The sequence below is a fragment of the Mesoplodon bidens genome, assembly GCF_964165515.1.
Source record: "Mesoplodon bidens genome assembly, chromosome: 12".
Classification (NCBI taxonomy): Eukaryota; Metazoa; Chordata; class Mammalia; order Artiodactyla; family Ziphiidae; genus Mesoplodon; species Mesoplodon bidens.
In genome coordinates, this window is record NC_138168.1 from 62,931,593 (window position 1) to 62,945,652 (window position 14,060).

The window sequence follows — 14,060 nt, forward strand, 5'->3', positions numbered from 1 at the left end:
TGGGTTTGCAAAGCCTAACATATTTATTATCTGGTTCTTTATAGAAAAATTTTCCTGACCCTTGATTTAGCTCATTCCTCTCCTGAAAACTGTCATTCCTTGGAATGGAGGAATTTTAAGCATCAGAATTTCGACCTCTTTCCATCTAATTCACCCCTTAGTTTTTCTATTTCTCTGTGACACTTTCATGATTTTTAGTTATTTAAACAACTTCTGAGGAAGAAACAACGTCTTAATTTCTCACTATCCTTTGCTGCAGAAACATGCGGAATTCATTCAAAATACCTGAGACCTGTCTATCCGACCAAAACCTTCCCAAATCATTACACCATTGTCACGGTAAGTGCTTAGCCCAGTGGCAAGACTGACAAGCCCCTGAAGGGCAACTGACCACACCAGACATGCTTAGGCGGAACCAGCCAAGCCGCAGGTCACACGTTTCACGGCATGTGTGGTGGCAGTCACAGCTAATTCAGGCTGGGAAGGAGTGTCTCAGTATGGGGTCAATCCAGGGCTGTGAGATGTTAACTATGAATGAGTGTCCCAGCATTAGGTTCATTTACCTCTGTGACAGGCCAGGATAGCCTCTTGGATGTGAGAAATACCCTCTATTCTGACCTGTTGATTAACCTCCATTTATCTGAAGGTCTGCTGGGAATGGTAGGCTATGTATGAGGACAGCCACTCTGATGTGGGAAATTTCTTTCTTTCCTAGTCTTTTTTTTTGGTACGCGGGCCTCTCACTGCTGTGGCCTCTCCCGTTGCGGAGCACAGGCTCCGGACGCGCAGGCTCAGCATCCATGGCTCACGGGCCTAGCGCTCCGCGGCACGTGGGATCCTCCCGGACCGGGGCACAAACACCTGTCCCCTGCATCAGCAGGCGGACTCTCAAGTACTGCGCCACCAGGGAAGCCCCTGGTCTTTTTTTATTATATTTAATTGGATAAAGTCTCTTGTTTCATAATTGAATTCAAACCGGCTATATCTCTTTATAAATTTATTTATTTATTTTAAAACATTTATTTATTTATTTTTGTCTGCGTTGGGTCTTTGTTGTTACGCATGGGCTTTCTCTAGTTGCAGTGAGCAGGGGCCACTCTTCGTTGCACTGTGCGGGCTTCTCATTGTTGTGGAGCACAGGCTCTAGGCGCACAGGCTTCAGTAGTTGTGGCACACAGGCTCAGTAGTTGTGGCTCACGGGCTCTAGAGTGCAGGTTCAGTGGTTGTGGAGCACGGGCTTAGTTGCTCTACTGCATATGGGATCTTCTGGGACCAGGGCTCGAACCTGTGTCCCCAGCATTGGCAGGTGGATTCTTAACCACTGCGCCACCAGGGAAGTCCCAAACTGGCTATATCTCTTTAGATAAAGCAAGTAAAGCAAATGAATTCTCCTCAATGTATGAGAAGATGTACATGAAATGATCAAAATGAACTCAAAGGAAGATTAACTTATTTAATATTTATAGATTTAGAATACATCTTAAGGCGTCCTCTGCCTCAGCCTTTATTGCCAAAGGATATTATGTCTTTACTACATTGCATTTAGTCTTTTATTAGTATGGAACAATAATTACAACTTATTTAAATTTTAGTCCTTAAGTAATTATATGTATGTATATATGTATATATGTGTGTTTGCGTGTGTGTGTGTGTGCATGTATAAATGCAGATTCCATTTTGCAGATTCACCTAAACGTTTGAGTTACCTAGCTCACATGTTTCCAGCTGAGGTCTAACAAGGCAATACTCTGCCTTCTTGTTTTTAGCTCTCATTCTATACACAAATGTTTTCAAAGTCTACTGTCTATTTAGTGCCATGTTTTTCACATGTTTGTGCTTTTTTATTGGAGACTTTGCTGTTTACAATGGCCCTCAAGTATGGTGCTCAAGTACTTTCTAGTGTTCCTAAGAGCAAGAAGTCTGTGATGTACCTTATGGAGAAGATATGTGTGTTAGATAAGCTTTGTTCAGTCATGAGTTATACTGAACTAAAAATATATATTAAATAAGGGATCTTCAAACAGAAACACACATAAAACAAGATTACATATGGATCAGTAGACAAAAATATTGTAACCAAAGGCTCACAGGAACCTAACCCTTTATTTTCTCTAGGAGCAGTGGTTCGATATTCACTAATTCAGTGTTTGCAGCAACTTTTTTTTTTTTTTTTTTTTTTTGCTGTATGTGGGCCTCTCACTGTTGTGGCCTCTCCCGTTGCAGAGCACAGGCTCCGGACGCGCAGGCTCAATGGCCATGGCTCACGGGCCCAGCCGCTCTGCGGCATGTGGGATCTTCCCGGACTGGGGCACGAACCCATGTCCCCTGCATCGGCAGGCAGACTCTCAACCACTGCGCCACCAGGGAAGCCCTTGCAGCAACTTTATAGAGCATAACTATTGCAAATAGCAGAATTGACTATATGTACACATACATAAGTCTACATACATAATATATAATACTTATACATGTATATATAAATAAGGGATTATACATAAGTGCTATTAATTTCCTACATATGCATATGTATCCATATTCATATATATAGTAATGTTCCGAAATAGTGACCCTAAAAATCTCTCTAAATGTAGTTACAACTGCATAGGGTATCATGGGCATTCAATAAAAATATGTGAATTGCAGGAACGACTGGATTGATGGATGGATGGAAGGGAGGAAGTACAGAGACTTGGCAGTCTTCCTTTTAAAGTGCTGGTAACACACTTTAACCCATTTGCCAGGCTTTCAGATGCTTAAAATCATCCATGTAGTAAATTTCTTGCTATTACTGCCAATAAAACCAATGGCTAATCATTATTATAATATAGAATCTATAATTAACAAACAGTTATTAATAACATGAGTTATATTAAAACCATCGGCCCAAATCATCTGCCTAATGTCATTCATTTGCAGCTATAGACCATGGTGGAACTAGTATATATATAATACTAGTATGTATATTTTGTATTAGGGTTCAGATCCAGGGGTTTTATATTGAAAGGTATATGGCATCTTTTCAAATATGAGTTATGGGTCTTATGCTGTTTCAATTTAAATGTATGTTCTATTAATTTATTATTTTATCTTAAATCTTTTTAAAAAATTATCATTTTAGGGGTTATATCCAGAATCACATGGCATCATTGACAATAAAATGTATGATGTATACCTCAACAAGAAGTTTTCACTTTCTTCAAAGGAGAAAAATAACCCAGTTTGGTGGCATGGACAACCAGTATGTAGCATTCTTCATGTGGCTCCAAAGTAACCTTCATTTCCCAACGTGACAGTGGATCTCTCTTCTCTCTCCACTTTGAGTTTTACATTATCTTTTTAATTTCTAAGGGCTAAGGGTGGGATGGTGTTTCACCACTATTTATAATTATATATATTTGAATCTTTTTAACGTGTATAGTTGTTCACCTAAATTGTCTTCAGTTGAAACTTGGATGTTGTATTATAAACGTATCAACCTGGAAGTTACTCAGAAAGATTATCTGTAAACGTTTTTACTCATTCTGTTTTATAAATCTTTAAAAGGAAAAGAAGAACTGTACAATTCTACCAATTTGAAAAATGATCTTTCTTACTGTCCTATGTTTTTTGATTTTTGAAGTGGATGCCTGGATAATTACTTTTTTAAACTGAGACAAAGACAAATTTTAAATAATTTAAATATATTTTAATAGTTGAATAAATTTTGCAACTGTTAATACTGTTCAGTTTCTCATAAATGGCACCGTGTCTACTCAAACTGATTATTCTCTTGACCTCCACTTATTTGAAATTTTCTCTTCTTATAGATCTGGCTGACAGCCATGTATCAGGGTTTAAAAGCTGGTACCTACTTTTGGCCAGGATCAGATGTGGCTATAAATGGCACCTTTCCTTCCATATATAGGATTTACAACAGGTACTAAAGCACCTGCAGATGTGATCTCGTCTAGGCAGGGATGATTAGATTTTTTTTGGCTGTGTTGGGTCTTTGTTGCTGTGTGCAGGCTTTCTCTAGTTGCGGTGAGGGGAGGCTACTCTTCGTTGTGGTGTGCGGGCTTCTCACTGCGGTGCTTCTCTTGTTGGGGCACACGGACTCTAGGTGCCCGGGCTTCGGTAGCTGTGGTGAGCGGGCTTCAGTTGTTGTGGTGCATGGGCTTAGTTGCTCCGCGGCATGCGGGATCGTCTCAGAGCAGGGCTCAAACCCGTGTCCCCTGCATTGGCAGGCAGATTCTTAACCACTGTGCCACCAGGGAAGCCCTAGAATTTTTTTTTTTTTTTGGTCTTAATCTTGATGGTAATTTTATTTTTCCAGTTGTTTGGGCCAAAAAATCTTGAAGTCAACATTGATTCCTCTCTCTTACATCCCTCATCCCATCCATCAGTAAACCCTTGTGCCTCTAATTCAAAATATTATATGCTGTCTGAGAGCTTTTTATTACCCCAACATTAACACTCTGGTCAAGCCGTCATCCCCTTTTGCCTGCACTACTGCAGCTGCCTTTTTACACGTCTCCCTGTTTCTATTTCTGTTCCCTATAATCTATTCTCAGTTTATCAGCCAGAATAATTACTTAAAAGAACAAGTCCAATTATGCCACTCTTGTGCACCAAAAACTTCAACGGCTTGCAGTTTAGCAAAGAGTGAAGCCTACAAGGCCCTTGTGGTATGAGCCCTGCTGTGCCCCTGCCTCTCAGAGTCCTCTCCAGCTACTTTCTTGGTTCTGTCACTCTGCTCGAGCCATACTGACCTTTTCGGTGACCCCAACATACCAGGCTTGCTTCTGCTGTAGGACCTTTGCACAGGCTGTTCCTCTGCCTGAGACAATCTCACTCCATGTATCTGTACAGCCCACTCCCTCACCTCCTTCTGGCTGTAGCTCAAAAATTACCTTCTCAGTATTGTCTTAGCCTCATCACACTAAGATTTCAAAGTCAAACTCTCCCACTCCAGTTTTCCAGTGCCCCTTATTCTGTCGCTAGTCTTGCTTTTGTTTTCCCATAGCATTTTTCACCTTTTAATACACTCTGTAATTTATTTATGTGTTAGGCCTATTTATTGTTTGTCTTCCTTGACTAGAATGTAACCTCTAGGAAGGACGTCATCTTTGGTTTGCTCACTGATAAATTCTGTTTAAAATGAACAAATCATGTCTGACAAAAGATAGTGCACATAAATGCATAAATGAATGAAGTAAATAAAAATCAACAAATTGAACTAATGGATAGTAATTAATGGCCTTCTATTTTAACCGGGGGAACAGTGAAGGAAGGATGGATGAGAAGGAAAGAAAACAATATACATTGAATTAATAGTGAGTCGAGTGTATCTCCATATAGGTATTGAAAATGGGAATCCCTTTGAGTAGTACTGAATCCATTTCAGTACTTTTATAATATATGGACACAAAATATCTGAAAATATCAACCTGCCTTCCTGAGCAGGCATATAATGAAGTTATTTTGATTTGATTAATTTTTAAAAATTATTTTTACTTTTCATTTCAGCAGTGTCAGATATGAAGAGAGGATCTTTACATTGTTAAAGTGGCTGGACCTGCCCAAAGCTGAACGGTAATATCTAGTGTCAGGGAAGTGCTGGTACAGCGGGATGTTTGTGGGCATAAAATGAAAGTATTTCTTAGTTTAAATGATCATTTTGGAAAAAAAACTTGGCATTTCCTTTTTACAGGCATTTTTCAAGAATTATTCTTAAAACCAGACATTTAAAGAAAGAACTAGTGTGGCAGAGAAAAGAGTCAGCAGAAAGTCATAAAGTAGGAAACACAGAGGGCTGTGGCTCATCAAGAGAGGTCTTAACAGCAAGAACAAGACAGATTTTCAGCACTGAGTCAGACAAGTGCTTACATTCTGGAAGGTCTCATTTACTTCCTGCTAGACCACTATCCCTGCCAAAGCCAAGCAGAACCACTGAACCACTGGGCCTGGTTGTAGAGAAGGAGAGACCAGAGAAAAAGAGGAGGAAACTGCCACAAAGTTCCAGACCTACAAATCTCCCACACCCAACTTGTACCTTTATTCCAAAGGGGTAACGTCTTTCTGTTTCAATTTTACCCCTAGACCCGATTTTTATACCATATACGTGGAACAACCTGATTCTGCAGGTCATGCTCAGGGACCAGTCAGTGCCGCAGTAAGTTTTTCTTTTTAAACAAAGCTAAAATCATCTAGCCTTCACCCACAGCATGAATCGTTATTCTTTAATTTCCACTGAATACAAGTGTATTTGATATATATGAGGACATAAAAATAGTTAAAAATCTAAATGATTATCTGCTTTATTAACCACAAAATAGTTAAAAGTGTAAAAAGAATATCTGCCTTATTAAGCACATCTTGATTAATTTGATAACACTTATTGAATACTTAGATGCAGCATTGTTATTTCACATCACGAGAACATCAAGGTTAGATCCCGTGTGTCAACTGAACATGTTAATGTAACCCATTTCGAGCCATGTCACCTGATAGTCCATCATGGACTATAGGGCTGTCTATTCAAGCACAGTTCCAATCAGAAGTTCCTTATAATTGGACAATATATTATTGCATCAGGCAGAGTTATTCGCCTTCTAGGCCCCCATTATAATTGACGTAGACTCTTCAATACTTGTTTCTTCATTATCTAAACCCTTTTGTATTTACTACAGAAATATAGTTCTTAAATATGATTTTTTAAAAAAGCAGATTCTTTTCTAAAACCCACTCAAGGCTACATTGTCTTGGATATGATATAAAGTTGCAAAGGTCCCCATGAGTATGGCGTTTCCTTACCCCGTGGAAACTCATTTAACAGTTTTCCTCAGTTGCAATGCAAGCATATTCATTCTGGCAGCATGACTTAGGTGTTTGTCAGAAATGCCCTTCTTCTTCCTGCTCATTAAATCAAAATGATTTCTTTTTTTTGTTTGTTTTTTTTCTGTACGTGGGCGTCTCACTGTTGTGGCCTCTCCCACCGTGGAGCACAGGCTCCGGACGCACAGGCCCAGCGGCCATGGCTCACAGGCCCAGCCGCTCCGCGGCATGTGGGATCTTCCTGGACTGGGGCATGAACCCGCGTCCCCTGCATCGGCAGGCGGACTCTCAACCACTGTGCCACCAGGGAAGCCCAATCAAAATGATTTCTAATATAAGCCCTGCTCAAGTCTGACCACTCTGAACCCATTAGTCCTCTTTTATATTCCTACACCACCCTTGAGTGTCTCACAGAATCTAACACTTAATCAGGTTATTCTAAGGGTGGATGGCTTAGTAACTATCTAAAGCATATTCACCATTTCTTCTTTTCCATTTTAATTGTTATCCCTACTTTATATGATCTGAGAGGGGATACTTTAATCTGCATTTGTCTGACCCCTACAGCTGACTTTAGGTGCCATATCTTTTTCTTCTATCCAATGCTGTAGTTTAGTACCCAAATAAATTTTAAGTGTAATTTGGAAAAGTGCTGCAAAGGGAACGATCAGGATGCCCTGAGAGGTCTTTAGGGGCTAACCTAGTCTGGGTTGGGGATGGTTAGAAAGTTCTCTAAATAACAAAAAAGATAAAAAGTTCACAAATGGCCTGATTAAGGGAGGAGCTAAGCACATTAGAGGAACAAATGGACAGACAAATGGACAGGTAGCTAGACAAATAGACAATATGATAATGGTAAAAATAAGAATAGCAGCTAACTCTAATTGTGTGCTGCTCTGTGCCAGGTACTGTTTGAATTGCTATATGAGGATTATCTCTCACTAACGTCAGGAGCACTGTGGACCAGGGGAGAGGGCTAAGAGGAAGCTTACAGAAGGAGGCAAGCACCAAACCATGCGAGTTCTTCTAGGCCATAAGACATGCAATGGGAAGCACTGAGGCATTTTAATCAGGGAAGGACATGATCAGATCTATGTGAATTTAAATATCACTTTTATAATGTAAGAGGAATGGGCTAGAGAGAGCAAGGGAAAGTGGGGAGACATGAGTTGGCTTTTACATTACAACCTTTCAGGAAAGAGACAATAGTGACTTGGACTGTGGTAGTGGCAACCATCATGGATGGAAGAAGGTATATATATATATTTTTTTGCGGTACGCGGGCCTCACTGTTGTGGCCTCTCCCGTTGTGGAGCATAGGCTCCGGACGCGCAGGCTCAGCAGCCATGGCTCACGGGCCCAGCCGCTCCGCGGCATGTGGGATCTTCCCGGACCGGGGCACGAACCCGTGTTCCCTGCATTGGCAGGCGGACTCTCAACCACTGTGCCACCAGGGAAGCCCCTAAGAAGGTATATTTAAGATTCATTTTAGAGATGGACTTGATATGACTTGGTGTGAGATAGGTGATGGGGTGGGGGATCAATTGTGATTTTCAGGTTTCTAGCATAAGCAGGCAGTTTCCTCCAATAAGACCACTGAAGGGCATCTTCTTGGAGGTGAAGATCATGTTGTGACTGGGGTGCCTGTGACATCCAAATGGAGATGTCCAGAAGGCGACTGAATATGGATTTAAACCTCAAAGTAGATGGAGATCAGGTATTTTGGCAGTATACAGATGGTGCATGGAAGCGGAGATGTCCTAAGGAAAGAAAGAGTGAAGAGTGAAACTAGAAGGATTAAGACAAAGCCTCATTTAAAACTTAAGAAGAGGCCAAACAGATGCAGAAACTGGAGGGCTTTATGGCTTTGTTATTGCTCTTGTTAGGAGGCTGGCATCTACTCACTTCACGTTCAGTGCAACGTGCCATCTATGGAGTGTGTACTTTGTGAACAGCTCTGTGCTTAGGAAGCAGGTGATGAGTTTGTTTGCACAGTCCCTTCCCTGCAGGAGCTCCCACACTCCTGGGGAGACAGACACAGGCACAGATGATTTCTAAACTGTGGAGAGTCCAAAGGTAGCGGGATGCCAGGGTGCCAGGGGAGGACAGAGGAGGAAGGGCTCTGAGTGCAGCCAGGAGGAGTCAGTAGGTGGACTATGTGAAAGGGAACATAATTATGCTGTGATGACAGGTGGAAACCATGACTCTCACTGGCAAACCAGAGTGCGTGGTCACCCTGAGAATGAGGATTTAGCAGTATATAGAGATGATTTGAGTTAAACTCCTGCCCTGTCCCTTAGTAACTGTGGGATCACCAACATGTCACTTAACTGCTTTAAACCTCAAGTTTCCTGGTCTCTATAACTGGAAATTCCAGTAGCACTTTCCATGAATGTTTGCTGAGAGATTTCAGGAGAAAATGCACTAACACTCTTAACAGTAATTGCCTTGTAAAATCCTTTCTCAAAAAAGAAAAAAAAAGGCAATCATTGTTATAATAGTACTAAGAAGAGTAAACATTTTCCCCAATCCTGTGGGGAAAGTGCTATTATATTTTCTTATTCACTGAAAAAAAATGAGTTTATGTTAGTTAAAAATTATTCACTTAAACCTTAAGTCAGTTAAATATACTATATCGATAAAGTGTAGAAAAAAATACAAAAGAATATAAACAATAAAATAAAAATGAACTCCCACTTATTATTCAGAGACAATCACTGTTAACCGTACCTTGATATATTTTCTTTTGGTTTTCCATATATGTGACTTTTACTATGAAATGCTGAATATATTTAAAAACAAAATTGGATTATGCAATATGTATGGGTGTGTATACAGTTTGGCTTTAATTTTTTAACTTTACCATTGTATTGTGATCATCTTCCTAGGCCATTGTTCTTTAAAAATATTTTTAAAATTATTTTTTATTGGAGTATAGTTGCTTTACAATGTTGTGTTAGTTTCTACTGTACAGCAAAATGAATCAGCTATACATACACATATATCCCCTCTTTTTTGGATTTCCTTCCAATATATTTATTTATTTATTTATTTATTTATTTTTATTTATTTATTTTTTTTTGTGGTACGGTGGCCTCTCGTTGTGGCCTCTCCCGTTGCGGAGCACAGGCTCCGGACGCGCAGGCTCAGCGGCCATGGCTCACGGGCCCAGCCTCTCTGCGGCATGTGGGATCTTCCCGGACCGGGGCACGAACCCGTGTCCCCTGCATCGGCAGGTGGACTCGCAACCACTGCGCCACCAGGGAAGCCCCTCCTTCCAATTTAGATCACCACAATGCATTAAGTAGAATTCCCTGTGCTATACAGTACGTTCTCATTAGTTATCTATTTTATACATAGTATCGGTAGTGTATATATGTCAATGCCAAACTCCCAATTCCTCCCATCCCCACCCCCTTTCCCCCTTGGTATCCATACATTAGTTCTCTGCGTCTGTGTCTCTATTTATGCTTTGCAAATAAGGTCATCTGTACCATTTTTTCTGGATTCCACATATATGTGTTAATATACAATATTTGTTTTTCTCTTTCTGACTTACTTCACTCTGTATGAGAGTCTGTAGATCCATCCACGTCTCTACAAATGACCCAATTTTGTTCCTTTTTATGGCTGAGTAATATTCCATTGTATATATGTACCACATCTTCTTTATCCATTCCTCTGTTGATGGACATTTAGGTTGCTTAAATATTTTTTAATGGTTATTGAATATACCTACTTAAGGATATAGTATAATTTTTTTCTTGTATTTAAATTGTAAATAGATAATGTGATAAATATCCTTGTATGTAAATCTCCATCTGTACTCTGTTTACTTAGGACAAATGCCCAGAAACAGAATTATTAGGTTACAGGGTATGCCCCTTTTAAACTCTCTGGCTACACATTGTCACCTTGTTCTCTGAAACATGTGTAACCATTTAGGCTCCTATAGAAGTGTCTATGGACTCTTCTCCCCAGCACTGGAAATTATCATGAAAACCTTTGCAGTTAAATAATGTTTGAATAACGTTGAAGTTGAACACTTTTCCTCAGGTACTTATTGGCCAGTAGTCTATTTTCCTTTGTAGGGAATATGGTTTAATTTTTTTTTTTTTTTTGTCTATAGAAATACAGGGAAGTGGTATTTGGTAAATGTAGTATGGGTGCTGGGCTCTGATATCCTATTTCAAAACCCAACAATTTCAGAGAAGGAAATTATTTAATTTTTACTCGATCAGATAATGGTTTGGTTAATTAAACCTTAATTCATGAAGATAATCTATATCCAGTTTTTTTTTCCCTTAGGTAATTCAAGCCTTACAGTCAGTAGATTACACTTTTGGATTGTTGATGGAAGGCCTAAAGCAGAGAAACTTAGTCAATTGTGTCAATATAATCCTTTTGGCTGACCATGGTATGCTTTTTTAAAAATCATATTTTATCTTGCTTTTTTAAAAATCGTATTTTATCATTGATTAAATCTTATCACTTCGGGGAGCATACAAAAAAAATAGAGATTTTTAAAGTCTATTTCTAGACCTAGAAGCTCTTGAATGAGCAAAGAATGAGCTTTGTAGTAGGCTCTGATGAATAGAGGACTAAAATTTATACTTTTAGTTTAATTATTCTAACATTCACTCTGAAAAATCTATCCATACACTTAATTTTCTATATATTTGGAGTTAGTAGTACTTAACAAGGATGTGGCTGGGCTGTTATCATAAAAAATGTCTTCTTTTCAGTGAATGATTCATTCATATAGATTGGCTGCAGTTTACTGAGTTGGCTAGGTTTACCATGTTCTGTGTATTTTTTTGGTCATGTGAATAGACTTCTATAAAGTCCCTGTCACTCCATATTTCTCTGCTTGAGGGTAGCTCTCCATTTCAGTCAACCCGAATATTAAAAGAAGTGAGACAGATGTCATGCCCTCTGCAACCTCACTTTTAAAGTACTCATTCATTCAACAAATATTTTTTAAATGCTAACTCAATGCCAAGTATTTTCCTAGATGGGGTGAGAAGAGGAAAAGGAACACGTCTGCAGAATTTTGTTTATATCTTACATGAAGATAATATGAGACATAGTAATTTATTTTAAAAGTTTCTAAAATGGTTCCCTAATACTTTGACCTATTGTTTTAAAATTAAAGAAAATATTTTAATGCATATTTTGTTAAAAAATTATAAACTATAAAAATAATAAAATGAATGGTAAAAATAATAAAAATAAAAATTTGGATGGAGTCTGAAGAATCTTCAAATAAAAAAGGTTTAACTACCAATTCTTTTTTAAAGCATATGCTTCTTATATAAATTTAAATAATACACTTATGAAAAGTAAAAATCATCTAGACTTTGTTCTCTTGCTTAATGTATTGTTTTATAAAAATGCATGTTATTTTTTGATTTACAAATATATCATGTTGCTTTATGTAAAATCAGATGTTATAGAGATTTAATTAGCTTCCTACAGAGAACTTTCTTCTTCGAAATTACTTTAATAGATCTACATTGAACAGATGATCTGTTTATAATTCCTATCTGTTCTTCTCTTATAAACATGATCCTTCTCTTCCACTGCCACTATTTTCAAGGCCTGCTAATTAGAATAAAGTAATTGGGTAAATTGTAAAGGTTCTCAGTCAAACTTGGTTTGAGATCTGTAACATAAAATATCTTTATTTGACCTAATCAAAGACAACTTATACATTCAGTGAATAATTTTTTTTTAATTCAGGAATGGATCAGACTTATTGTGACAAAGTGGAATATATGACTGATTATTTTTCCCAAATAAACTTCTACATGTATGAAGGACCTGCCCCCCGCATCAGGACTCATAATATACCTCATGATTTTTTTACTTGTAAGTATGAAGATGACCACATAAAAAAATAAAGGTAACACTGAAAGCGAATAACCATAGCCTCCTGATTCTGAGAATTCAGGGATTACCAGGCCCCTTCTGACCTCTTGGGAAGACCACACAGAAGCAAATGAGAAAATCCCATGTTTAATTACAGTCTGTCATTAAAGTCTATGGTAACATCTAATATTGTTAAGTTAAAATATACTCCATTCTTAAATGCTAAAATAATTCTTTGCTTAAAGTACGTTTTTACTTAATTTTACCAGATCATAGTCATTAATAAACGTCTGTGTCAAATTCACCTGAATTGTTAATATTTTTTTGCAGTTGTCAGGCATCAGTTGTAATGTGATTTACTTCTTTTTCTTTTGAAACAGTTAATTCTGAAGAAATTGTTAGGAACCTCAGTGTAAGTATACAGTCTTCTAATACATATGTTTAAATTAATGGATGTCTTTAATCTAGGTTTCAAGAAAGCTGTATTCTATATTCTATATTCATATATATCTATATGATCCATATAGCTGTAGTCCTATTGGTGAAATGGTGGCAAATGTCTAATAATCCTAGTGGCGCAAAGGATACCGCAGGCTTTGGAAATCCATTACATGGCATCACAGATAGGACCAGGCCTGGAGCTGAAGAGCCCTGAGGAAATGGACTATCATTTTATGAAGTAGTCCATTATTCCCAGGGAAAAGTTCCAAGTGGTAGTACAATATTTCCAGGAATGCTGATTTGTGGGCCTATATTGAGCTTATATTGGACAAACATAACCAAACATGAAGTGGCAAGTTCCACACATTCTGGCTGCATGACAGACAGCAGCATCAACTTTGTTCTTAGATAAAAGGACCAAAATTTTATCTCAACTCTAGTGTCTTCATTTCAAATTCTCAGATGCAAAGAATACCCCATACTTCTTCAGAGGTTGGCAGTGTACCCCCAGTTTTCTATGGATTTACTCGGGCTGTACATCCAGTCAGCAAAGTGCACCTCATCAAATGATTGGTGGTCCTTAAGGGCACATCCTAGTCCCTTGGATCTTTGAGGAAGCTGCATCCTCAGCAGCTGCCACAATGTGCTTGCCTGGAAGTTACAAAAAATAGCGGCTTAAGAAAGAAGTAATGATAAATGAAAAAGTAGAAAAATAAGGAGACTGGAAAAGTATGCAAGAAAAAAAATATCTGGCAGAAATATCTGTGCAATAAATAAGTTTCTCTTCCCTTTTTCATTCTATAACTCTCTTCACTCTCCTACTTCCTATATTTCTTTTAAATTTTTAAAATCAATTTTGTAGTGGCTCTTCTTTTTCTTATGTAAATTGAACATGAGATAATAGTGACACAGACTTGAAATATTTATGAGATTGT

At 38.3% G+C, this 14,060-nt stretch overlaps 1 protein-coding gene across 2 annotated transcripts in view; it reads left to right on the forward strand.

The window, feature by feature from the left end:
- Positions 1-14,060, forward strand: part of ENPP3 (ectonucleotide pyrophosphatase/phosphodiesterase 3) — a 66,289-nt gene that overhangs the window by 19,272 nt on the left and 32,957 nt on the right. The window contains exons 7-14 of one of the 2 annotated variants that reach the window (XM_081250626.1): positions 260-339; positions 3,119-3,238; positions 3,807-3,916; positions 5,509-5,571; positions 6,079-6,151; positions 11,122-11,230; positions 12,556-12,684; positions 13,065-13,096. In XM_081250626.1, the coding sequence (XP_081106752.1) occupies positions 260-339; positions 3,119-3,238; positions 3,807-3,916; positions 5,509-5,571; positions 6,079-6,151; positions 11,122-11,230; positions 12,556-12,684; positions 13,065-13,096 (716 nt within the window). Of the gene's footprint in view, positions 1-259; positions 340-3,118; positions 3,239-3,806; positions 3,917-5,505; positions 5,572-6,078; positions 6,152-11,121; positions 11,231-12,555; positions 12,685-13,064; positions 13,097-14,060 lie in introns of both variants that reach the window. The other variant, XM_081250627.1, reaches the window with a different exon arrangement.